We start from the raw sequence: 26476 nt of genomic DNA on the forward strand, positions 1-26476 counted from the left end.
GTAATAAAACTATGGCCTTCAGGACTTAGGATTTCTGGTGTACCTTAAAGCTAAGTCTCGTGAATGCAAGTTTCTCATCTTGGGGAATAAGTCATTGTGATCACGGGGCCACGAAGCCCTGGTCGCGACTGAAAGCTATCCCAGTCCTCTCAGACCAAGCATGTTGTTCTCAGTAACAGGCAGATTTCAGCAAAGCATCTTGTAGGAATAAAGCAACCAAATACACACTCCAAGATTCTGACGCTGTAAGGCAGTCTCAAGAGGGAAATGTACTTACCAACGATTTTGGCAGTAATCTCCCTCATTCAGGACGAAAGACTCGCATTTCTCTAGTACCTCATATCGTCTCAAAATGTTTTGCAGCCAATAAAATACTTTTGATGAGTAATCACTGTTGTAATGAGGGAAACCTGGCAGACAATTTGTGCACAGCAAGATCCCACAAACTGCAATGAGGTAAAGACCCGATCATCTCTTTTTAGTGTTGTTGTTTGCCGATAATACTGGCCAGAGCACCAGAGAGAACTCCCCTGCTCCTCTTCGATGTGGTGAGGTGGGATCTGTTATGTCCTTGGAGAGGGCAGATGGAGCCTTGGCTTATCGCCTCATCTGAAATACAGCACCTTCAGCAGTGCCGCACTCTGTCAGTACTGGCACTGACCTGTTAACCTGGAATAAGCTAATTAGCCAAAGAACTGGGGGAGAAAAAAGATTTGCATTTATATAGCACCGTTCACGACCATTGAACTTCTCAAAGCATTTTACAGTCAATTGAAGTGCAGTCACTGTTGTAACTTCGGAAATGTGACAGCCAATTTGCACACAGCAAAGTCCCATAAATAGCAATGTGATAATGACCAGATCATCAATTTTAGTGATGTTGATGTTGGGATGTGCCTGGGGATAACTTCCCTGCTGTTTTTTGAAATAGTGCCATGGGATCTTTTATGTCAACCTGAGCAGGCAGACAGGACCCGATTGATGGCACTTCCAACAGTGCAGCACTCCTTCCGGACTACACTGGGAGTGTTAACCTTGATTTTTGTACTCAAGTCCTGGAGTGGGACTTGAACCCACAGCCTCTGACTCAGGTGAATGTGCTACCGACGGAACTAGGGTGAGATAGGGACAGTTTTGTTTCAATAGTGAGTTGGTGATATGGAATGCACTGCTTGAAAGGGTGAAGGAAGCAAATTCAGTAGTAACTTTAAAAAGGAAATTGAATAAATACTTGAAGGGAAGTAGTTTGCAGGGTTATGGGGGAAGAGCAGTGGACTGGGACTAATTGGAAAGCTCTTTCAAAAAGGCACGATGGGCCGTAAACCTCTTTCTGTTCTCTAAGATTCCATGATTATATGCACATGCATCTGGGCTTTGAACCCATAACATTCTGACTCAGGCAAGACTGCTTTCTTGGAAATACATTTACCTCAGTGTCAATGTCTATATTAATCTTTATGAAGAGCTCTGTTGACATACTGGAAATCAATACTTCTGTCGTCACTGTCAGTTGAACTCACTTCCATTCCCACTGATTATCTCTACCAGGAACATCCATACAGACATTTGTAAACCAATTTCTACATTCAGCTAACAGTGATTATACTTCAAACAAAGTAATTGGTTCTAAAGGGCTTTGAGAATATCCTGAGGGTGTGAGAGGTGTTTTATAGATGCATGCATGTTCTCTCTATTAATGTATAACCATAAGGAAGAGATCACCTTTTTGGTGTTTGGAACGCAGTGTCAGTGATGGTTTCAGGTCTTTTGGATTGTGCTGTGAGTTGAACTTTGCCCTTTCCCACTGCCTACAAAGCATTGTGAAGAGTGTGGCTGAAACAGGGAGCGTAGCAGGAGTGAAGAAGGGAAATGGAGTTGGCCAGTTGTGTTGAGACTGCATAAATGGTAATTGTAGATTGCTATTTGCGTTCTTCCTAAACCACAGCATGGTAAAGGCTTCTGAGCACAGTATTGAGAGAGCCAGAAGCACAATGAAGTAAATGTCCACAAGCGGATGGAACAAGCCAACTGATGTGGTGTGATCCTGCAGATTGTGACATTCACATAAAGGAAGATGGTCCATCAGCAGGTCCCACATGTCAACAGGGATCCCTGAACCCGAGTGAGGTGCTTTGGGCATGAGAGATCCCTTTTGCAGACTTGACCACCTCCATAATCGGAGTGCAGTAAACTAGAACTTCAGAACTAGTTCAGAGAATGTGCCCATGGGTGGCAACTCCACCACCACCCTCTCCAGCACAGCTGAGAAATTGTGGAAGTCGTGCACCTGTGATGGCATGAATTTAAAAAAGCATCACAGCGCTGAATGCATAACAGAAGGCAGTGGATGGAAAGCAGGAGGAGTGGCAAAACACCGGAGAATCTTACAGCTCAAAAGCAGGTGAAACAAATGAGCATTGGTATTTGAGTGGCAAAAGCATAAATTAAAATGTTACCCTCAGTAGTGAGCGCGCTGCAGATGGTCTGTGGTCAAATGGTGCACCTTTTGGGACTGACCGTCTAGTGTAATTGGTGTGGCATATGTCTGCCAAATGCTTGAACTACTGTGCAAAATCCAATACAGCAGGGAGAGATCCAGGCTTCGAAAGCACAATAGGAAATGGGTAGTGTAGCAGATTAGATACTGTTCTTTCACCTAGGATTTGGAGTCAGTTCTGACTTTGATAGAAGGAGGGAGGGCATCAGATTTCTGAGGGCCAGGGACCAAGTTGAATCTTAGCAGGACTGGGACTAATATCTTCGCAGGGATATTTAGGGCGGCGCAGTGGTTAGCACCGCAGCCTCACAGCTCCAGCGACCCGGGTTCAATTCTGGGTCCTGCCTGTGTGGAGTTTGCAAGTTCTCCCTTTGTCTGCGTGGGTTTCCTCCGGGTGCTCCGGTTTCCTCCCACATGCCAAAGATTTGCAGGTTGATAGATAAATTGGCCTTTATAAATTGCCCCTAGTATAGGTAGGTGGTAGGGAAATATAGGGACAGGTGGGGATGTGGTAGGAATATGGGATTAGTGTAGGATTAATATAAATGGGTGGTTGATGGTCGGCACAGACTCGGTGGGCCGAAGGGCCTGTTTCAGTGCTGTATCTCTAAAAGAAAAAGAAAAGAGATTTGCTGGTGCTGTTGGGGAGAGTATAAACTAGATTGGCAGCGGGATTGGAACCTGAGAGGGAGCTCACATTGGAGGGAGGCAAAACTGGTAACTTGGGAACCAGGAGCAAATATCAGAGAGGAATACCAACGTGTAGAGAATACTGGGGGAGATGGATAGCACAAGAGTAGGGAATAGTAAGTTCTTGGGTGGGGTCAGAGTAAGGGAGAAAGTAATAAAGTGTAAATCAGGATTAATGTGCATGTAAGTGAATGCATGGAGTGTGGTTAATAAGATTGGTGAGGTACAGGTGCAGATTGCATGTGGAAATATGATGTTGTGGCTATAGCAGAGACCTGGCTCAAAGAAGGGCAGGATTGGGTGTTAAATATTCCTGGATACAAGATGTTCAGGAAAGGTAGGGAAAGGAAAATAGCGGGAGGATGGCAGTATTGATTAAGGAGAGCATTGCAGTGGTGGAAAAAAAGGATGTCCCAGAGGGGTCGAGGAGTGAATCAATTTGGCTAGAGCTAAGGAACAAAAAAAGGTGAAGTTACATTGCTTGGTGTTGTCTATAGGCCACCAACTAGTGGGAAGGACATGGAGGAACAAATTTGGAAGGAAATCACAGAAAGGTGCAAAGATTATAGGGTAGTTATAATGAGGGACTTCAATTATCCAAACATAGACTGGGATAATAGTAGTGTAAAGGGCAGTGAGGGGCAAGAGTTCCTAGAGTGTGTTCAGGAAAATTTTCTACAGTATGTTGCTCGTCCAACAAGAAAGGAGGCACTGCTAGACCTGGTTCTTGGGAATGAGGTGGGTCAAGTGGATCAATTTTCAGTAGGAGATTATTTAGGGGATAGTGATCGTTGTATCATAAGGTTTAGACTGACTGTAGAAAAGGATGAAGAGCAATTCAGAGTAAGAATAATTAACTGGGGGAAAGTCAACTTGAATGGGCTAAGATTGGAGCTAGGACGAATAAATTAAAGTCAAATGTTGGCAGGAAAACCAGTAGCTGAACAATGGGCTACCTTCAAAGAAGAGATAGTTTGGGCGCAATGAAGGTGTGTTCCCTTGAAGGGGAAAGGTAGGGCAAACAAATTCAGAGTTCCCTGGATGACAAAAGAGGTAGAAATTAAGATAAAGAAGAAAAAGTGTGCTTATGACAGATGCCTGGTAGAAAATACTATTGAGAACCAAGCTGAATGTGTAAGGTCCAGAGGGGAAGTGAAAAAGCAAATAAGAGAAGCAAAGAGAAAGCATTAAAAGAGACTGGCAGCTAGCATTAAAGGAAATCCCAAAGTTTTCTGTAGATCTATAAATAGCAAAAGGGTGGTAACAGGAGAAGTTGGGCCGATTAGGGAACGTAAAGGGGATTTACACATGGAGACAGAGGGCATAGCTGAGGTATTAAATGAATACTTTGCATTTGTCTTTACCAAGGAAGAAGATGCAACCCAGACAATGGTGCAAGAGGAGGTAATTCGGACGCTAGAAGGGTTTAAAATTCATAAAGAGGACGTCTTAGATAGGCTGTCAGTACTTAAAGTGGATAAGGCACCAGGACCAGATGAGATGCATCCCCATGATACTGAAGGAAGTGAGGGTGGAAGTCGAAGAGGCACTGGCCAAACTTTTTCAGTCTTATATTCAGGGGTGGTGCCAGAGGACTGGAGAATTGCAAAAGTTGCACCCTTGTTCAAAAAAGGGTGTAAAGATAAGCCCAGCAACAACAGGCCAGTCAGTTTAACTTCGGTGGTGGGGAAACTTTTCCAAAAAAAAATTCAGGACAAAATTAATACAGTCCCATGGACAAATGCGGGTTAATTAAGGAAAGCCAACACGAATTTCTTAGGATAAAATCATGTTTAACTAACTTGCTGGAGTTTTTTTGAGGAGGTGACAGGGTTGATGAGGGCAATGCTGTTGATGTGGTGTACATGAACTTTCAAAAGGCATTTGATACAGTACCACACGACACGCTTGTGAGCAAACGTATAGCTCTTGGAATAAAAGGGACAGTAGTAACATGGACACGGAATTGGTTGAGTAACAGGGAACAAAGAGTCGTGGTTCATGGATGTTTTTTTGGGCTGGAGGAAGGTTTGTAGTGGAGTTCCCCAGGGGTTGGGATCCTTGCTTTTCCTGGTGTATATTAATGACCTAGACCTTGGTGTACAGGGCACAATTCAAAGTTTGCAGATGATACGAAACTTGGAAGCATTGTAAACTGTGAGGAGGATAATGTAGAACTGCAAAAGGACATAGACAAGGTGGTGCCACAAGTGGTGGCAGATGAAATTCAATGCAGAGAAATGTGAAGTGATTCATTTTGGTAGGAAGAACATGGAGAGACAATATAAAATAAAGGGTACAATTCTAAAAGGGGTGTAGGAGGGACCTGGGTGTCTGTGTGCCTAAGTCATTGAAGGTGGGAGGACAGGTTGAGAGAGCGGTTAATAATGCATATAGTATCCTGGGCTTTATTAATAGGGACATAGAGTACAAGACCAAGGAAGTTATGTTGAACTTGGTTGTACTAGTTTCGCTTCACCTGGAGGATTGCTTCCAGTTCTGGGCGCTGCACTTCGAGAAAGATGTGAGGGCATTGGAGAGAGGACAGAAAAGATTCATGAGGATGGTTCCAGGGATGAGGAATTTCAGTTATGAAGATTAGATTGGAGAAGTTAGGACTGTTTTCCTTGGAGAAGAGAAGGCTGAAAGGTGATTTGATAGAAGTATTTAAAATCATGAGGGATCTGGACAGAGTAGATAGAGAGAAACAGTTCCCACTCATGAAAGGATCAAGAATGAGAGGGTGCAGATTTCAAGTATTTGGTAAGAGAAACAAAAGTGACATGAGGAAAAACTTTTTCACGCAGCGAGTGGTTAAGGTCTGGAATGCACTGCCTGAGAGAATGGTAGATGCAGATTCAATTGAAGTATTCAAAAGGGAATTAGACAGTTGTATGAAAAGGAAGAATATGCAGGGTTATGGGAGAAGGTGGGGGAATGGAACTGAGTGAATTGCTCTTTCAGAGAGCCAGTGCGGGAACGATGGACTGAATGGCCTCCTTCTGCAGTGTCACAATTCTGTGATTCTGTGACTGCCCTCTGCTGGCTGTAAAGCTTATAGGAGAGGGGAATCTGGTCAGTCACAAACCAATTCCCATTAGGGCATGGTGACCCGACCCGAACCCGAAGGGACCCCGACTACATGTGTCAGGGTCGGGTCGCCCTTTGGGCTCGGGTTGGGTTGTACACACTCCATCACCACCTCCGGTACGTGGCTCTGATCTTAATGTACTTTTTAAACAACCTTTCACGTCCAATTACAGTTTTTGTTGCTTATCTGCACAAGCTTAAAAAGTGGAAAATGGAAGCTCGGTTAACTGAACATTCCGGTGGTCGGGTCGGGCGCGGGGAAAAAATGGAAGGGCTCGGGTCGAGTTTCATTTGCAGACCTGAGCCAGCCTTTAATTCCCATTGGCCATTATCTCCATACTGACCTGATTCTACAAGAATTGTCAATCTCACTCAGCAGAGCCATAGAATGGCTGGAAAAATGTTAGATTGGTGCAGTGGAGGGCTGTTATGAGAGTAGAAAGAGCTTTACACAGGATTTATTTTTGATCAAGGCTGGAATGCCTGATGGAATTATGCAAAGTGCTCAGTCTCCCCTTTAGTGGCTTACAAGAGTCCTATGTGAAATGAGTTTGGGCAGTCTGGAGCCAGTTCGAAGTAATTGTAGGCTTACAAAAGTGCTCCTAATTTGTCACTAACTGGACAGGCTAGTAAATATGGAGGGGTGGAGTGAAGTCCCAGCTCACAGAACTTGTCTCAAAGATGAGATCCCCCTCCTCCAAATCCCTGAAATGGGAAGTGTCCCACCCCTCTGGACTGGCATCCCTGACCTTGAATGCATCATTGGCCCATTCAAACCATGATTTAACCTCTTTGCAAAGTCTCTTGTCCAGATCATTGGATCCAGGCAGATCCTATTGGCAGTGCTGCCTGAGTCTATTTGCCTGGGTCTATTTGCCTGGGATGACTCTTTGCACAATATACATCTGTTGATTATTTTTACCGTTTTGATTTGTCCATATTTCAAACTCTGATTTTCTCTGTTGCCTAGGTAACAAACCTCAGCAATGTGGATGCATTACAAACATTGGATGATTTGGATAATAGCTCAGTCTACGTGGGTGCAGAGAGGAAAAACAGGCTGCCAGTGATAGGTAAGCTGTGGTTTGTAATTACAGCACAGGAAGTGATTTGGTCCATCATAGCTGTGCTGGTCCTATATCTCCAACTGGAGCCAATACCATTTCCATTCTTTTCCTTTTTGTATTCCCTTTTCTGTTTTCCTGTCCTTTTCGTATTCAGTTCCAATCCTATCCTTTCCAGTTCCTTTTAATTGATATAGTCTCTGCCCAACAGTCACTTGTAAAGCATTCCATGTTCCAAAACTCAATGAAAGATTTTTTCCAACTTACCCCTTCATTCTTCTGGTGATACTGCTGAGTTTAACCCCACCTGTTACTAATTTTCCAGCTGTCACTATTAACCTTTCAAAAACCTCCATAATTTACTCCCTGCATCACCTCCTTTAAAGATCTGCGTCCCTCTGCAAAGAATATCATTGTTTAGGGTAAGCATTTTTCACCCTTCTCTTTCTCAAAATGTACAACTTCATGTTTCTTGGCATTGAACTGCTCTCTATCTGCCCATCCCACTAACCTGTCTGTGTCTCCCTGCTTCTTGTCAGTTTGGCATGCTTCCTAACTTTGTATTTTCAGAAAAGTTGAGCATCATTCCTCTTGTACCCATGTCCAAACATTTATCTAAAAAAAAAACCTGCATTTCTATAGCGCTTTTCATGACCTCAGAATGTCCCGAAGAAAATTAAGAAGTGTAGTTATTGTTTTAATGTAGGAAAGCAAACGGTGTCCGTGGGCACACCACAGTCCATAATTCACTAGTTTACAGAGCATCAGTTTACTCTTACCTTATGCTAATCCTTTCTCTATACTTGTGGCTACATTCCTTTTAATGTCACATTCTTCAATTTTCATGACAGGTCTGTCATGTGACACCGTATCAAATACTTCTGGAAATCCCTTCATATAATATCCGCCATGGTACCTTTATAACTTTGATTTCCTTAAATATTTAGTTAGTCAAATATAACCCACCCATTACAAATCCATGCAAGCTGACTGTCCCCGATCAACTCATGGCTTTCTAAGTTGTTCATTAAGTTTGTTCCACATTACAGTCTTTAGACGTTTACCCAGAATTAAGGTCAGGTAGCTGGCCTATAATTTTCAGCCTTCCCCTTTTCTGTGTTCTTGGACAGCAGTGTATCATTTCAAACCTCCAGACCTTTGTGACTTCCCCATTTCCAAAGATTGTAAGTGAAATACTTGGCAGTTGAATTTTTTTCCTTCTCCCCACAGTCTACAATATCGACTCCTTGTTGAGTTCCAGGTGTCCAAGTAACTCATTCTACTTGTGTGAGGCTAGATATTGAGTATTGGCGATTGTAGAATGGGGGAGGCATCACAGCCAAATGTATCCACATAAAGGTTTACCCAGGCTGGGATTGCAGGGTAACTTTCAGGAGCTATTGGGTAAATGGCCAGTTTTCCTTTTCCTAATCTATTTGCGATGATGTCAGTTCTGCCCCTACCACTGCCTCGACTTTTATCAGTTAGTTCAGCGCAAGATGGGGACTGTCCAGTTCTTAGGAGTGTGGTTGGTACAGTGATGAGACTTTCGCAGGTGTGTTAATCTAGTCTCTAACACTAAAGTGTAGGAGCAAACTGACTGAGCCTATGCATGGGTGACATTATAAACACTTTGTCTACTCTGAATACCTCCCCAATGGGTAAACATACCACTTTTAAAAATTCTCATCCTCGTGGTCAAATCCCTTTATGGCCTTGTCCATCCTTATATTTTTTTAATGTAATAAAAGCAAAATACTGCGGATGCTGGATATGTGAAATAAAAAGAGAAAGTGCTGTAAATACTCATCAGGTCAGGCAACATCTGTGGAGAGAGAAGAAAAGTTAACCTTTCGGGTCAGTGACCTTTCATCAGAATTGGCAAAGGTTATACATGTGGGTTTTGAACAAGTGAAAGGGGAGAGGGGAAAAAGAACAAAAGGTTGTGTGATGGGGCAGAAAGCAGGAGAGATTAACAATGGAAGTGTCATAGAACAAAAGGCAAAAGGAATGCTAATAGGTGTCCAGAGAACGTGTTAATGACAGAATAATGAACAGCTCTTTCCAAAAGCAAAAACATGAAAAACGGGCTTTTAAAAAAAATTGTTCATGGAATGTTGAGTGTCGCTGGCCAGGCCAGCATTTATTGCCCATCCCTAATTGCCTTGAGAAGGTGGTGGTGAGCTGCCTTCTTGAACCGCTGCAGCCCATGTGGGGTAGGTATACCCACAGTGCTGTTAGGGAGGAAATTCCAGGATTTTGACCCAGAGACAGTGAAGAAATGGCGATGTAGTTCCAAGTCAGGATGGTGTGTGACTTGGAACTATATCACTATCTCTGTAACCTCCTCCAGCTCGACCACCCTCTGATATCTCCAATTCCAGCCTCCAGCACACCCATAATTTTCTTCACTGCACTATTGGCGGCTGTGCCTTCAGCTGCTTAGACCCTAAACTCTGGAATTCCCTTCCTAAATGCTCCGCTTTTCTTCGCTCTTTGACCAAGGTTTGCGTCACCTATCCTAATACTTATGTGGCTCGATGTCACATTTTTTCTGAAACTCTTTGGGGACATTTTTCCATGTTCAAGGTGCTAAATAAGTGCAAGTTGTTGTTGTGACATGAACCTGAATATCTCTGGCAGGTAACAGTGGAAGTGCTGCAGTTGATCCCACAGTTCTTTTCCTTAGCTTGAGACAGTCAGTCAGTGCCCCCCTGCTTCCTGTCATGTCCTTTGTCCCACTGATTGCTGTTCACTCTGTGTATAGAAGATTGACAATGAGTTTGGATGAACAGTATAAAGGCACTCACTGTCCAGGCTTATCTAAGAAGAATGAGCACTTGGCTAGGGTTCCATAAGGGCGCAGCTGTGCCCCAGCAGGAGCTTCTGTCTTCAGAAGAGCAGAAATAAAGATAGAAAGTGAAAGAGAAACAAATGCCTGTCTGTCTTTCTGCTCACTTTCTTTGCTGTGCTTTCCTTTCCAGCCTCGCGTCTAGGAATATCGGAACTTTAGGAACAGGAGTAGGCTTTTTTAAAAATTCGTTCATGGGATGTGAGCGTCGCTGGCTAAGCAGCATTTATTGCCCATCCCTAATTGCCCTTGAACTGAGTGGCTTGCTAGGCCATTTCAGAGGGCAATTAAGAGTTAACCACATTGCTGTGGGTCTGGAGTCACATGTCGGCCAGATCAGCTAAAGACAGCAGATTTCCTTCCATAAAGGACTTGAGTGAACCAGATGGGTTTTTACAGCAATCAGCAATGGTTTCATGGTCATCATTAGACTAGCTTTTTTTTTTAAATTCCAGATTTGTTAATGGAATTGAATTGAATTCATATTTCACCATCTGCCGTGGTGGGATTGGAACCCATGTCCCCAGAGCATTAGCCTAGGCTCTGGATTGCTAGTCCGGTGAGATTACCACGATGCCACCGCCTCTCCTTTAAGGCATTCAGCCCTTCGTACCCGGTCCAGCATTCAGTAAGATAATATGCCCCTCAGCTCCATTTACCCTCCTTAGCTCCATATCCCTTGATCGCCTTGCCCAAGATTTCCAGATTTCTTCTGCCCTGCTCTCCATTCCCCATCCTGCCTTCCAGTTTAAAGTAAATGTTACTTCGCAGAAAGACGGACAAGAATCTCTGGCTGCCACACTTCATCTCCCTCACACCCATGAACTTTCTATGTGTCTGTTCAGACTGAAAGTTTTTGATCAGATCATCATCTTCAGCCCAGCACCTGCATCTCCATTAATATTGTATTCTTCTGGGATCCTACTGTGTTAAGATTTGGTAAGGCCTGTCCCAATCCCAGATTCAATGCTCGTGGGTGGGTTATTATCTAATTTGAAAGGTACACAACCTTCATTCTTCGTCATTGGCTCATCCTCCAGGGACAGATCTGAATTCCCATCATTTCATGTGTGAAGAGAAGAAAATCACGTGGAGATCTCTGTCCCCTCCAGGTTTTCATCATCTCGCTTTGAGACAGATACTTCCTTCGTCACTGGCTTTGCTGTTCCACATGTTTAATTTGCGTCCTATCACCAGTAATTGTAAATTTCTTGATTTATTATGTAGATTTGTTTTGTTTTGAAGTGCTGTGTTAACTCTGAATCTTCTGCCCTGTGTTCAGCTTCCCAGACATCTGATAGGAGCTCTCCGCCACCAGGGTACATTCCAGACGGGCAGCAGCAGGTGGCACGAAATGGATCCTACACGAGCATCAACAGTGAAGGCGAATTCATTCCCGAGAGCATGGACCAAGTAAGGAGCCCTCTATCTGTGTAGTGATAGTGATATGCCAGCTCACTATTTGTGGTGATAGTGATATGCCAGCTCACTATTTGTGGTGATGGTGATATTAGATTAGAGATACAGCACTGAAACAGGCCCTTCGGCCCACCGAGTCTGTGCCGAACATCAACCACCCATTTATACTAATCCTACACTAATCCCATATTCCTACCAAACATCCCCACCTGTTCCTATATTTCCCTACCACCTACCTATACTAGTGACAATTTATAATGGCCAATTTACCTATCAACCTGAAAGTCTTTTGGCTTGTGGGAGGAAACCGGAGCACCCGGAGAAAACCCACGCAGACACAGGGAGAACTTGCAAACTCCACACAGGCAGTACCACCTGTATATGCCACCTCACTAGCTGTGACAGTGGAAGAGACCTCTATTATATCTGAGTGTGTAGTTCCTTGGATGAAAGGGATTATCCCTGATAAGAGACTGAATACATTTGGATGAAATTCCCTGCAGATTAATGGGTGATCTGATTGAGGTGTTTGGAAAATAAATGAGAATAGCTAACTTGGTAAACAGGTGACCATTTTTCCTTCTGGTAAGGGAATCCCGAATAGGGGTATAATCGAAAAATTCAACCTCAGCCTGGTGAAAAGTAAATCCATGAAACTGCTTCTTACACAGATTTGTGAGAGTCTAGGGAATGCAAGACCCCAGAAGATTTTTAATTAGGAAGTAAGGATGTTACAGGATATGGAAAAAGGACAGATAGTTGGGACTAAAAAGACAGAGCTGCCACAGAGAACAAAGTGAAGTAGCAGGATCGATGGGCCAAATGGCCAAATTTTGTTTCGAAGATTCTTGACATTTCCAAATGTGAAGAAACTATTCCTTAATCTGTGTTTTAGCTTGAGTTTTGGACCTCCAGGTGTAATGTTCCATAAACTACCGATAGACATCGATATTACCAATTTGCTTCATTATTTAAAAAAAGAGGATTATGTCCCACTCTCATGAAAACGTTATTTTGTAGAGGTACAGTTCAGCAGGAATAAAAACGGGAAGTGCTGGAAATACTCAGCAGGTCTGGCAGCATCTGTGGAGAGAGAAGCAGAGTTAACAATTCGGGTCTGTGACCTTTCACTAGAACTGGCAAAGGTTAGAAATGTATTAGGTAGTAAGCAAGTAAAGCGGGGGTGGGGGGGTAAAGAGAACAAAAAGGAAGGCGTGTGATAGGAAAGAGGGCCGGAGAGATTAACTGACAAGGAGATCATAAGGCAAAGAAAGTGTGTGAATGGTTGGTGAAAAACAAAGCGTGTTGATGACAGAATAATGAACAGCCCTCGCCAAAAGCTCAAACATGAAAAGCCCAATTTAAGGCAGTCACATGGTTAAAAAAAAATAAACCAAAATAAAATAATATAAAAAGGGGCCAGCCATGCTCTGAAATTATTGAACTCGCTCAGTCTGGAAGGCTGTAGAGTATTTTGATTTTATTACTGTTCAGGTACCACTTGTCTGCTGGTATCTCATTAAGTAGCCATATTTTGTGTGAGTCTAGACAATGACTACTGGCAGGCTGTTTGACCATGGAGGGATCACTGTTAAACCTGGTCTTTTCCTCTGCCAGTATCCATGCACGCACAGACGCACACACACACACACACATACTCCCAGCAAGAGCTGCTGGGATTGATTTTTCCTGCTCAAACCAAATGTACTGAGCCCAACATTAGCCTCTGTACTGACTGCCTGTCTGAGATTGGACAATTCAACACAAGCCATGGGTCGAACCTGGAACTTTCTTGATCTGTAAGGTTGAACAGAACCATCAGGAGAGATGACTTTAACTGAACTAAAAATCCTTGTGCTCTCTCAACTCCCACAAATCTCTCCCTGTGACCCAATTCTGTCGGCACATCCACGCAAGTCTCTATAACCTAAAGGTGTACAATTCAACTTCGAGCAGTTATTTCCTGTGATTTACTCTGATTCATTTCAGAAATAAGCTGCCCGAAGGTGTTAGTACCACAAAAATCACTTTGTACTAGAACAGTAACATCTCACATCAGGAACTTGCAGAATTTCTCTCCTGGCCCACTTTTGCTTCCCTCGTCTTTCTAGTTTTCTTATGTCCATTGTTGTATTTGTTCAAACAAAGATTTATTTCACCAGTGACTGTTCTGTTGACAGATGCTGGACCCACTATCGATGAGCAGCCCTGAGAACTCGGCGTCGGGGAGCTGTCCATCCCTCGACAGTCCCTTAGACAGGTAAAAATCTCGAATCTTAACTCTCACCAAGTCCGCTTCACCCATCACCCGTACTTGCTGACTTACATTGGTTCCCAGTCCCGTAATATCTTGATGTTAAAATTGTCATCCTCGTCTTCAAAATCCCTCCATGGCTTCCTGCCTACCCGCTTCTGTAATCTCCTCCAGCCCTCCACGATCTCCACATCTCCAGTTCTAGCTTCAAGCGCATCCCAGATTTGAATTGCTCCACCATTGGCAGCCTTGCATTCCGATGCCTGGGCCCTGAGTGCTGGAATTCCTTCCCTAAAACTCTCTGCCTCTCCAACTCTCTCTCATCCTTTAAGACGTTTCTTTAAACTACCTCTTTTACCAAGCTTTTGGTCTCATGTTCTAATATGTTCTTATGTGGCTCGGTGTCACATTTTGTTTGATAGTCATTCCAGTCTGACGTTTGTCTACATTAAAGGTGATATGTATATGCAAGTTCTTGTAATGGTATTGACTTGATTCTGATCATGGGATACAATTCCACATTATATTTGCTGCAGTTGTAAATGTCATGTCAATTAGCAATGTAATGTGACTGATAAAATGTTAGCTGAACCCATCCCCTGCCTGTGCGAATCCGAGCCGGGACAATGGTTTAGATCTGCAGGAGTGACGGTAGCTGGAGGTAGAAAAGAGGAGACTTAGTGGAACCAGCCTGGACATGCCTTTAATACAATGGGTGTGTTTATAATTGAGAGGCTGCAAGAGTTTCCTTACTGGAGATCTATGCTCACAGCTGAGGTTCTTTAAAGGGCGTGGTGTTTCCATGTTGTAATTTACCTCATCTTTTACTTTTCATCCTGAATTTCTAGGAGGGAGAAATGCTCTGGGGCCCTTAACCCTTCACCTTTGTTTCTCACTGATAAAATGTTAGGATCTCAGCCTAGATTCAGGCAACTGTGCAGGAGCTAAGCATTGAACTAAAATGGCTGGCATCAGAAATTCTAGCAAATGAAGGCTCCAGTCACTGCAATAATGGACCATGAATTCCTTGATTCAGTCCCCGGTTTGGGCTGAGTTTGCTGATTACTGCAGGATCTGCAGTTGGAGTGCTGCAAATCGCCACTGGGCTAAATAGAATCATAGACTGGTTACAGCAAAATGCTTGAAAGGCTAAATACTTGAAAGGGAAAAAATTGCAGGACAATTAGAAAACAGCAGGGGAGTGGGACAATTGATAGCTCTTCAAAGAACCGACACAGATATGATGGCCTCCTTCTGTGCTGTAAAATTGTATGACAATGGAGTGAACCAACATGGCATGGAGTGTGGGAGCTGATAAAACCCCAAGCTTGTCTTCTTACCTTAGCTACAGGTGTTAAGCTGCTCTCTAGACCTTTGTTTTAAATGAATCTTTGGGATGAATGTTTCAAAAAGCCTTTAGCATTCCTGCCCAATTTGTATGAAGATTTGACTGATAGAAAATCCACTTTTTATTTAGCAGACGTAATGGGGCAGATATGTAAGCTAACACTTCGGTTTACTTTGCAGTGATAGTTATCCTAAATCTTGGATGCCCCGGGCACAGAGCTATCCAGATAATCATCAGGATTATTCAGGTGAGCTACGCAACACCCTTGGCTGTGCTTTCAACTGCCTAGGCCTAGGCTCTGAAATTTCTTCTCTAAAGCTCTCTGACTCTCGACCTCTCTTTCTTCCTTTAAGACACTCCTTAAAACCTACCTCTTTGACCAAGCTTTTGGCCATCTGTCCTAAGATCACTTTCTGTGGCTTGGTGTCTAATTTTGCTTTAAAACACTCCTGTGAAGCATCTGGGATATTTTGTTAGGCTAAAGGCACTATATAAATATGTTATCATTCTGTCCAGGTATGCATAGGCTGGTTTTGGAATATTATAGGGATGTATATGTGTGCATTCAGTTATGTACGTAACTTCCAGAACTATTTCTATATAGGGAGCGAGTTGTAGTTCAGTGTGGATAAATGTAAAATAATTAATATGGGTGAAAGAGGGAATGCATATCAAGAATAGATCTATGAAACAGCAAATGCACTGCCTAAGAAATCAGGACCTCAGGTCTTCCCAAAGCACTTCACAGTGTAGTTATTTTTGTAGGCAACATGGCAGCCAATTCATGCACAGCAGGCTCCCACAAACACCAATGGGATAATCAGAAAATCTGGTTTTAGTGATGATGGCAGAGTAATATTGGCTGAGGACACTGGAGGAACTCACCTACTCTCGTTCGAAATAGTGCTGTGGGATGTTTTACATCTACCTGAGAGGGCCTCGGTTTAACAACAGAGACAGCACCTCTGACAGTGCAGCATTCCCTCTGGATTCCATTACAGAATCAAGCCTGGATTTTGTGCTCAAGTCTCTGGAGTGAAACATGAACCCTCAACCTTCTGACTGGGAGGTGAGAGTCAGACCACTGAGCTACAGCTGGCACCTAAGTGCCATAAAACAGCAAGTGAGGTTTAGGGCTGCAGAGGGAAGTACAAAGTAAAGAAGTTTTATTGCTATTCATTAGGGTGGTTGGCCCTTTGTTGAGTGCTGTGTGCTGTTCTGGTCACTTAATATATGTGAAGGTATTGTTGTTCTTCAGAGATTGCAATAACAAAGATGCTTTGTTTCTATTGGAGAGAAGAATTTGTGGTGATCTAACTGAAGGTTGGAAGATTAGGAAGGAATTTGGTAAAATTGATCAATGCAAATTGTTGACTATGATGGAAAGTTCCATTGCCACAAATGAAAGGTCAGGAATTTAACAGTCCACTTAAATGGGAATAGAGTTTCCCCTGAAGCGTTCACCATCTATGGGGTCGAGACAATTTGCAGTGTTTCGAGAGAGAGAATGGATTGAGGGAGATGGTGAGAAAATGGGGTTGATCTGTGCCATAGTGAAAGTCTACCCTATTTGATATGTACTTTGCAGGGCTGTAGGTGAAAGGGGTGGGGGGGCTGCTGGGAGTGGTTTAACTAATTGGATAACTCTTGATGGTCCAAGCATGATGGGCCACTTGGCCTCTTTCTTTTCTTGAAGATTCTGTGGGTTTTATCACTGTCATTTCCATATATTGAGTATTGTATAGTCCCCACTTCTGTAGCTCTGAGGTTCAATATGTTTGTTGTAGGTCCCTATTCAAGAACATAGATCGTACTGTACACAGTTCTGCTCTCCATGTTGCAAAAATGCGATAGAGGCACTGGAATATGTGCAAAAAAAAAATGACAAGCACAACACCAGAACTGAGTGGGTACAACTAACAGGAAATTTTGAACAGGCTGGGGTTCCCTTCTCTCGAAAAGAGAAAGCTGAATGGTGAGGTGGTCTTTAAAATTATGGAAGGGTTTGATAGGGTAGAGCTAGAGAAGATGTTTCCACTTGTGGGAGAGTCCAAAACTAGAGCTCATAAATATAACATAGACACTAATAAATCATATAAGGAATTCAGGAGAAACTTCATTAGCACGTGGTGTGTTTGAGGAGAATAGCATAGATTCATTTAAGGGGAGACTAGTTGGACATATGAATGAGAATGAAATAGAAGGATATGCTGATAGGTTGAGATGAAGTAAGGTGTGAGGAGACTCATGCGGAGCATAAATCCTGGCATAGTCCCGTTTGGCTGAATGGCCTGTTTCTGTGCAGTTAGCCTTTTCTTTTTGAATAAAATCATATCGACTTTTCTCCTTGCAGATTGTGATATTCCAACATTTGAGAAAATTGGGAAGGGTGGGACATATCCACGAAGGTACCACATCTCCTATCATCACCATGACTACAATGACGGTGAGCACAGGCCAGGCCCATCACCCATCAGAGGCGTGTATTTAATCCCTTGATTGCTGATGGTGTTTCACACCAACTGCCCTTTCTGGGGTGTGGGCGGGGGCGGTGTTTAACTCGTTGATTGCATGTTTTATGCTTTGATTTTTGGTTCTGTATTGAATTATTTCTCGTTGACAGTTCTCTTCCCTCCCCTGCAGGTATTTATCTCTGCTGTTGTCCATTTCCATGTCGACTGCAATTGTTCCACTATCTCGCACAGGTCATTCCTCTGGTACCAGGCCAGACAGCGAGTGTTGCAGCCTTTACTGCCATGGAGTGAGCGTCACTGCTGGCTCCAGTCCTGTTCTCGTTCTCCAATTTCCAACATAGGGTCACTAGCTGGCGATGAGCAGCAGGAACTTGGGCTATTACTGCCCCACTCCCTCCCTAACCCCGGGGCACTGAACCAGAGGTCCACTAATTGCACACACCAGGATTCTGGATTCACGCTCAGTGATATTGGTTTAATCATATCTGTCTTGGTAGCAATTCAGTTTTGTCTCTCAACTTATCTTCAGTGTTTACAATATTTTTGAAATGGCGATTGGTTATTCGTGGATCAAAGTAAATATTTAAAGATCAAAAACCTGGACCTATGCACTCAGATTCTGAAAGGGAAGCTGTGTGAATAGCCTGCCTTTGAGATGTTGATTGACCTGTTGCAGAATTTGCATGTTTTTTAAAAATTCCTTTTTCTTTCAATTTTCAATTCCATTGGCATCTGAAAAGCCCAGCTTCCGATACTACTGCCTTGTTGGAGTTCACTACTTGCGTGTATTTAGTGTCAGGGCGTTTTATTTTTCTTTTGCCTCTCTCTTAAGGTCGTAAAACATTTCCTAGGGCAAGAAGAACCCACGGAAACACCTTCCGCTCTCCCGTCAGCTTCAGTCCCACTGAACATTCGCTGAGCACCAGCAGTGGGAGCAGCATTTTCACTCCAGAGTATGAGGACAGCAGAATGAGAAGAAGGGGAAGTGACATCGACAATCTAACGCTGTCTGTCATGGACATCAGCCCTCCCAGCCGTTGTAAGGTTCCCAACATGCTTGGTGGACCATGTGTTCGCTGGGTGGGTGGGGTGGGGGGAGCTTGTGGGGAGAGGGTCATGCTGATTCTGCAAGTTAAGCTGTGCCCATCAAGGTATGGCACCACATTCGAGCACCAACATATCCCACCAAGGAACAGTAGGATGTACATCAAGCCTCAGCTCCACTGCTGAAGGGATTCGAAGCAGTCCCAGGTGATATGTGTAACAGGCCAGAGGCAAACTAAAATCCATCTTTACTCTTCCATGACTACATTTCAAAAGCACTTCATTGACTGTAAAGTGCTTTGAAATGACCTGAGCTGGTAATAGATGATATATAAATTCAAATTTTTGTATTTAAATTTTCAAACAGCTGTGGTGAGATTTGAACCAGCCTTCTCTGGATTACTAGCCCAGTAACATGACCACTGCCCTACCATAATCATTTAGGAGGCAACAAACTACTGTTTGAAGTGCAGTCAGTGTTGTTCTGCGGGTGACTTCAATTAAAATATTCCAGCTTTTTCCCAATTGGAGAACTGTTGAGGGTGAAGTTGGTCTTCAGCAGCAGTGTGAAACAACAGAGGAATCAACAACCTGCAATATAAAACTGGTGTAGAACTGGCTGCCAGTTTGCTGTTGCTTCATTAGGAACATAGGAACAGACTGCTCCTCCATTCAATATGATCATGGCTGATCATCCACTTCAAATCCTTTTTCCCACACTATCCCTATATCCCTTTATGTCATTGGTATTTTGAAATCTGTCAATCTCTGCTTTAAACATACTCAATGACTGAGCTTCCACAGCCCTCTGGGGTAGAAAATTCCAAAGATTCACAACCCTCCGAGTAAAGAAATTTCTCCTCAACTCAGTCCTAAGTGGCTTCCCCCTTATTTTGAAATTATGTCCCGTGGTTCTAGACTCCCCAACCAGGGAAACATCTTAGCTGCATCTACCATGTCTATCCCTTTAAGTATTTTGTAGGTTTCAATGAGATCACCTCTCATTCTTCGAAACTCTAGAGAATACAGGCCCAGTTTCCCCAATCTCTCTTCATAGGACAGTCCTGCCATCCCAGGAACAAGTCTGGTGAATCTTTGTTGCACTCCCTCTATGGAATAATATCCTTACTCAGGTAAAGGGACTAAAACTGCACACAGTACTCCAAGTGCGGTCTAAACAAGGTTCTATTCAATTAAAGCAAGACTTTGCTACTCCTGTACTCAAATCCTCTTGCGATTAAAGGTTAACATACCATTAGCCTTCCTAATTGATTGCTGCATCTGCACGTTAGCTTTCAGTGACTTATTGACGAGGACACCCAGGTCCCTTTGTACATCTACATTTTCTGATCTCTTACCATTTAAGAAATACTCTGTACATCTGTTCCTCCTGCCAGAGTAGATAACCTCACATTTTTCCACATTATATTCCATCTGCCACCTTCTTGATCACTCACCAAGTCTGTCCAAATCCCCTTGAAGCCGCTTTGCATGTTCCTCACAACACACATTCCCACCTAGTTTTGTATCATCCGCGAACTTGGAAATATTACATTTGGTCCCCACATCCAAATCATTGATACATATTGTGAACAGCTGGGGCCCATGTACTGATCCTTGCTGTACCCCAATAGTCACAGCCTGCCACCGCGAGAATGACCCGTTTATTCCTACTCTCTGTTTTCTGCCTTTTAATCAATGCTCAGTCCATGCCAGTATATTACCTCCTATTCCACGATCATTATTATCCAAGTGTCCATTTATCACATCCTTAATAATAGATTCTAGCATTTTTCCTACTGCTGATGTAAGGCTAACAGGTCTGTAGTTCCGTTTTCTCTCTCCTTCCCTTCTTAAATAGTGGGGTGACATTTGCTATCTTTCAATCTGCAGGAACCGTTCTAGAATCTATAGAATTTTGGAAGATGATCACCAGTGCATCCACCATCTCCATAGCTACGTCTTTCAACACTGTGGGATGTAGAATTTCAGATCTCCGGGACATAAACCTTCAGCCCTGTTAATTTCTCCAATACAACCTTCTTACTGATATTAATTTCTTTCAATTCCTCATTCTCCCTCGTCCCTTGGATCTCTAATTCTGGGAGATTTCTTTTTTCTTCCTCTACAGCTGAAGATCAATTTCACCTCCCTCTCAGCTTGAACAGATGAATCCTCCTATCACATAGTGAAGATCAGAAAAACACAGGAGCACGGTTGTACGCCATAACTTTCTGTTAGATCACCTGGCCTCCCTGGCACAGCAACACCTCCATCCGCTGCATCTTTCCTTTCCCAGTTCACAGCTAGGTGATTCCCCCTTCCTCTCCCTGCAGAAGTTGACTGCTCCCTGGAATCTGGTTTCACAGGTGCCGGCAGCCCTCTGGTACTTCACCTGACTCATCTTTCTTCGTGTGTGAGAGCAGACAGTCACTGTGGAGGGGATATTAATTAAGGAGGGATTCACATGCCAGTCTGATCCTATCCTCACTGAAACTGCACACGCTCACTGTTAAGCATGGGATGTCATCAGAAGCACGAATCCCTATCCTTTTCAAGACCCTGACTGCTGTAATTGGCAGCCTTGACAGAGACCGGGTTCTGAATGGCTTAGTGCCACACCAGCTGTTATTTTTGCTTCCAATTCACACTTGGAAATATATCACTGTTCCTTCACTGTTGCTGGGATAGAATCCTGGTACACTCCCTAACAGCACTGTGGGAGTAACTTCAGCACATGGACTGCAGCAGTTCAAGACAGTCATAGAGTCATAGAAACATACAGCACAGAAACAGGCTCTTCGGCCCATCGTGTCCGTGCCAGCCATCAAGCACCTATTCTAATCCCATTTTCCAGCACTTGGAAGCACAAAGCTTCCAGCTTTGTATGCTATGGCGTTTCAAGTGCTCATCTAAATACTTCTTAAATGTTGTAAGGGTTCCTGCCTCTGCCACCCCTTCAGGCAGTGTGTTCCAGATTCCAACCACCCTCTGGGTGAAATTTTTTTTCCTCAAATCCTCTCTAAACCTCCTGCCCTTGTCCTTAAGTCTATGCCCCCTGGTTATTGACACCTCTGCTAAGGGAAAAAGTTTCTTCCTATCTATGCCCCTCATAATTTTGAATATCTCAATGAGGTCCCCTCTCAGCCTTCTCTTCTCTAAGGAAAACAATGCTAGCCTTTTCACACTCTCTTCATAGCTGAAATGTTCCAACCCAGGCAACATCCTGGTGAATCTCCTCCGCACCCTCTCCAGTGTAATCACATCCTTCTTATAGTGTGGCGACCAGAACTGTACACAGTATTCCAGCTAACTAACGTTTTATACGGCTCCATTAATAACCTCTCTGCTCATATTCTGTGCCTTGTCTAATAAAGGCAAAGTATCCCATATGCCTTCCTAACCACCTTATCTACCTGTGCTTCTGCTTTCACTGATCTATGGACAAGTACACCAAGGTCCATCTGACCCTCTGTACTTCCTGGGGTCCTACCATCCATTATATATTCCCTTGCCTTGTTGTCCTCCCAAAATGCATCACCTCACACTTCTCAGGATTAAATTCCATTTGGCACTGCTCTGCCCATCTTACCAGCACATCTATGTCGTCCTGGAATCACTATTTACAACGCCACCAGTTTTCGTGTCATCTGCGAACTTACTGATCATACCTCCTATATTCACGTCTAAATCATTAATGTACACTACAGACAGCAAGGGTCCCAATACCGATCCCTGCGGTACACCACTGGTCACAGGCTTCTAATCGCAAAGATAACCCTCGACCATCACCCTCTGCTTCCTGCCACTATGCCAATTTTGGATCCAATTTGCCAAATTGCCCTGGATCCCATCGGCCCTTACCTTCTTGACCATTCTCCCATGCAGAACCTTATCAAAAGCCTTACTGTAGTCCATGTAGATTACATCAACTGCTTTACCCTCATCTACACATCTAGTCACCTCCTCGGAAAATTCAATTAAATTTATTAGACAAGATTTTCCCCTGACAAAGCCATGCTGACTATCCCTGATTAATCCCTGCCTCTCCAAGTGGAGATTAATCCTGTCCCTCAGAATTTTTTCCTATAGTTTCCCAACCACTGATGTTAGACTCACTGGCCTGTAATTACCTGATTTATCCCTGCTACCCTTCTTGAATAATGGTACCACATTCGCTGTCCTCCAGTCCTCTGGCACCTCTCCCATGGCCAGAGAGGATTTGAAAATTTGTGTCAGAGCCCCTGCTATCTCCTCCCTTGCCTCACATAACAGCTGGGGATACATCTCATCTGGGCCTGGGGATTTAATCAATTTGAAGCCTGCTACAACTGCTAATTTGTTCTAGTATATCGCAATTTCCACCCCCCGCCCCCCCGATCTCTATACCTACATAGGCCTTTTGCACTAAGACTATCTCAGTTAGGTCCACAGATGAAAAGTAATCATTTAAAACCTAACCGACGTCCTCCGGCTCCACACACAGATTGCCACTTTGGTCCCTAATGGGCCCTACTCTTTCCCTGGTTATCCTCTTGCCCTTAATATACTTATAAAACGCCTTGGGATTTTCCTTTATCTTGCCCGCCAGTGTTTTATTATGCCCCCTTTCGCTCTCCTAATGACTTTTTTTAAGTAACCTCCTACACTTTCCGTACTCCTCTAGGACCTCTGTTGTTTTCAGTGCTCTGAATCTGCCATAAGGTCTATTTCTTTTTTTTCTCATCCAATCCTGTATATCCCTTGACATCCAGGGTTCCCTGGACTTGTTGGTCCTACACTTCATCTTTACAGGAACATGTTGGCCCTGAACTCTCACTATTTCCTTTTTGAATGACTCCCACTGGTCTGATGTAGACTTTCCTACAAGTAGTTGCTCTCAGTCCACTTTGGCCAGATCCTGTTTTATCCTGTTGAAATCGGCCTTCCCCCAATTCAGTACCTTTATTTCCGGTTTATCTTTCTCCTTTTCCATAACTACCTTAAATCTTACAGAGTTATGGTCACTATCCCCGAAATGCTCTTCCACTGACACTTCCACCACTTGTCCGGCTTCATTCCCTACGATTAGGCCCAGTACTGTCCTTTCTCTTGTAGGACATTCTATGTGCTGGCTCAAAAAGCTCTCCTGTATGCACTTGAAGAATTCCGCCCCCTTTAAGCCTTTTGCACTAAGACTATCCCAGTTAATATTGGGGAAGTAGAAATACCCTACTATTATTACCCTATTATTATTACACCTCTCTGTGATTTGCCTACAGATCTGCTCCTCTATATCTCCCTGACTGTTTGGAGGCCTGTAGTACACTCCCAGCCAAGTGATTGCCCCCTTTTTGTTTTTAAGTTCTACCCATATGGCTTCATTTGAGGAACCTTCTATGATAGCATCCCTCCTTATTCAGGAATTGACTCCTTGATTAATAGTGCAATGCCACTTCCTCTTTACCCCTCCCCCGCCCCCCTTTCACATCTGAAGAGTCTATACCCTGGAATATTGAGCTGCCAGTCCTGCCCTTCCCTCAACCATGTCTCTGTGATAGCAATAATATCATATCCCCATGTGTTAATCAATGCCCTCAATTCATCTGCTTTACTTGTAAGACTGCTTGCGTTAATATAGATGCAATCCAGCCTTGCATTGTTCGCTTGTGTCTTAACAGGTCTATATTTGCTCTGCCTTCCAGACTGACTTAGTTTCTCTTCTATATTTGACTGTGCATCGCCCCTACCTTACCTCCACTCTGTATTCCATCCACCTGTCAAATTAGTTTAAGCCCCCCCCCAACAGCACCAGCAAATCTCCCAGCAAGGATGTTAGCCCCGTTCCGGTTCAGGTGCAACCCGTCCGAGTTGTACTGGTTCCACCCTCGCCAGAAACAGACCCAGTGATCCAGGAAACTAAAGCCCTCCCTCCCGCACCATCTCTTCAGCCATGCATTCATCTGCTGTATCCTCCTATTCCTATACTCACTAGCACGTGGCACCGGGAGTAATCCAGAGATTATTACCTTTGAGGTCCTGCTTTTTAATCTACCTAGCTCCCTAAATTCTTGTTGCAGGACCTCATCCCTCTTTCTACCTATGTCGTTGGTACCAATGTGAACCACGACCTCTGACTGTTCACCCTCCCCCTTCAGAATGTCATGCAGCTGCTCCGTGAAATCGTTGACCCGAGCACCAGGGAGGCAACACAACACCTTCTCAAGGGCAATCAGGGAGGAATAACAAAGGCTGGCCTTGTCAGTAATGCTCACATATCATGAAAAAACAAAAATAAACTAGGGATGGGAAATAAATGTATACCTTGTCAGCAACACCCACATCCCGATACTGTGTGCTCTCACACACTTTGCCAAGTGTGCAATTGGGAGAGCACAAGGGCTTGTAAGTGGTTGCGGAGTTGGGCTGTGTTGGAGCAGCAGATACCAAGCAGGTCCGCTGAGGTGATTCCACTCTTGGCGTCTGTTTGGTTTTGCAGAAGAGGCAATGTTACTACTTGGGGTCCTGTGAGGGCTAACAACACTCGAAGCGGTGAAATTGTCAGATTTCTCCTTTTTCATTCTTCAAAACTGATTTTATTTTGTGTAGCACCGAGAGCGCCCACGAATTGGAGACTGGGCAAGCTGCTGGGCCAGGGCGCATTCGGCAGGGTTTATTTGTGCTACGATGCCGATACAGCGAGAGAACTGGCTGTGAAACAAGTTCAGTTCGACCCAGACAGTCCTGAGACTAGCAAGGTGAGATTACTGGCTGGAGTGCATGAGAGGCGTGAGGAGCCGTGCTGGATGGAGGGAAAGATGTGGGGAGCAATGCTGAATGGAGGGAGAGGTGTGGGAGTGCTGTGTTGATAAGGGGAGAGGTGTGGGGGCCTGTGTAGATGAAGGGGAGAGGTGTGGGGGCCTGTGTAGATGAAGGGGAGAGGTGTGGGGGGCTGTGTTGATGAGGGAGAGGTGTGGGGGGCTGTGTTGATGAAGGGGAGAGGTGTGGGGGGCTGTGTTGATGAAGGGGAGAGGTGTGGGGGGCTGTGTTGATGAAGGGGAGAGGTGTGGGGGGCTGTGTTGATGAAGGGGAGAGGTGTGGGGGACTGTTGATGAAGGGGAGAGGTGTGGGGGGCTGTGTTGATGAAGGGGAGAGGTGTGGGGGGCTGTGTTGAAGGGGAGAGCTGTGGGGGGCTGTGTTGATGAAGGGGAGAGCTGTGGGGGGCTGTGTTGATGAAGGGGAGAGCTGTGGGGGGCTGTGTTGATGAAGGGGAGAGCTGTGGGGGGCTGTGTTGATGAAGGGGAGAGCTGTGGGGGGCTGTGTTGATGAAGGGGAGAGGTGTGGGGGGCTGTGTTGATGAAGGGGAGAGGTGTGGGGGGCTGTGTTGATGAAGGGGAGAGGTGTGGGGGGCTGTGTTGATGAAGGGGAGAGGTGTGGGGGGCTGTGTTGATGAAGGGGAGAGGTGTGGGGGGCTGTGTTGATGAAGGGGAGAGCTGTGGGGGGCTGTGTTGAAGGGGAGAGGTGTGAGGGGCTGTGTTGATGAAGGGGAGAGGTGTGGGGGGCTGTGTTGATGAAGGGGAGAGGTGTGGGGGGCTGTGTTGATGAAGGGGAGAGGTGTGGGGGGCTGTGTTGATGAAGGGGAGAGGTGTGGGGGGCTGTGTTGATGAAGGGGAGAGGTGTGGGGGGCTGTGTTGATGAAGGGGAGAGGTGTGGGGGGCTGTGTTGAAGGGGAGAGCTGTGGGGGGCTGTGTTGATGAAGGGGAGAG

General features: G+C 44.4%; 1 protein-coding gene across 2 annotated transcripts in view; it reads left to right on the forward strand.

Annotated features, from left to right (window-relative positions):
- The window catches only part of map3k2 (mitogen-activated protein kinase kinase kinase 2), a 122845-nt gene that overhangs the window by 68372 nt on the left and 27997 nt on the right, over window positions 1–26476 (forward strand). For both annotated transcript variants that reach the window (XM_068034761.1, XM_068034762.1), the window contains 7 exons: window positions 7248–7350; window positions 11475–11605; window positions 13792–13871; window positions 15393–15460; window positions 17567–17659; window positions 18520–18726; window positions 25320–25468. In XM_068034761.1, coding sequence (XP_067890862.1) covers window positions 7248–7350; window positions 11475–11605; window positions 13792–13871; window positions 15393–15460; window positions 17567–17659; window positions 18520–18726; window positions 25320–25468 — 831 coding nt within the window. The remainder of the gene's footprint in view (window positions 1–7247; window positions 7351–11474; window positions 11606–13791; window positions 13872–15392; window positions 15461–17566; window positions 17660–18519; window positions 18727–25319; window positions 25469–26476) is intronic.

This window comes from Heterodontus francisci, chromosome 7, assembly GCF_036365525.1.
Source record: "Heterodontus francisci isolate sHetFra1 chromosome 7, sHetFra1.hap1, whole genome shotgun sequence".
Taxonomy (NCBI): Eukaryota; Metazoa; Chordata; class Chondrichthyes; order Heterodontiformes; family Heterodontidae; genus Heterodontus; species Heterodontus francisci.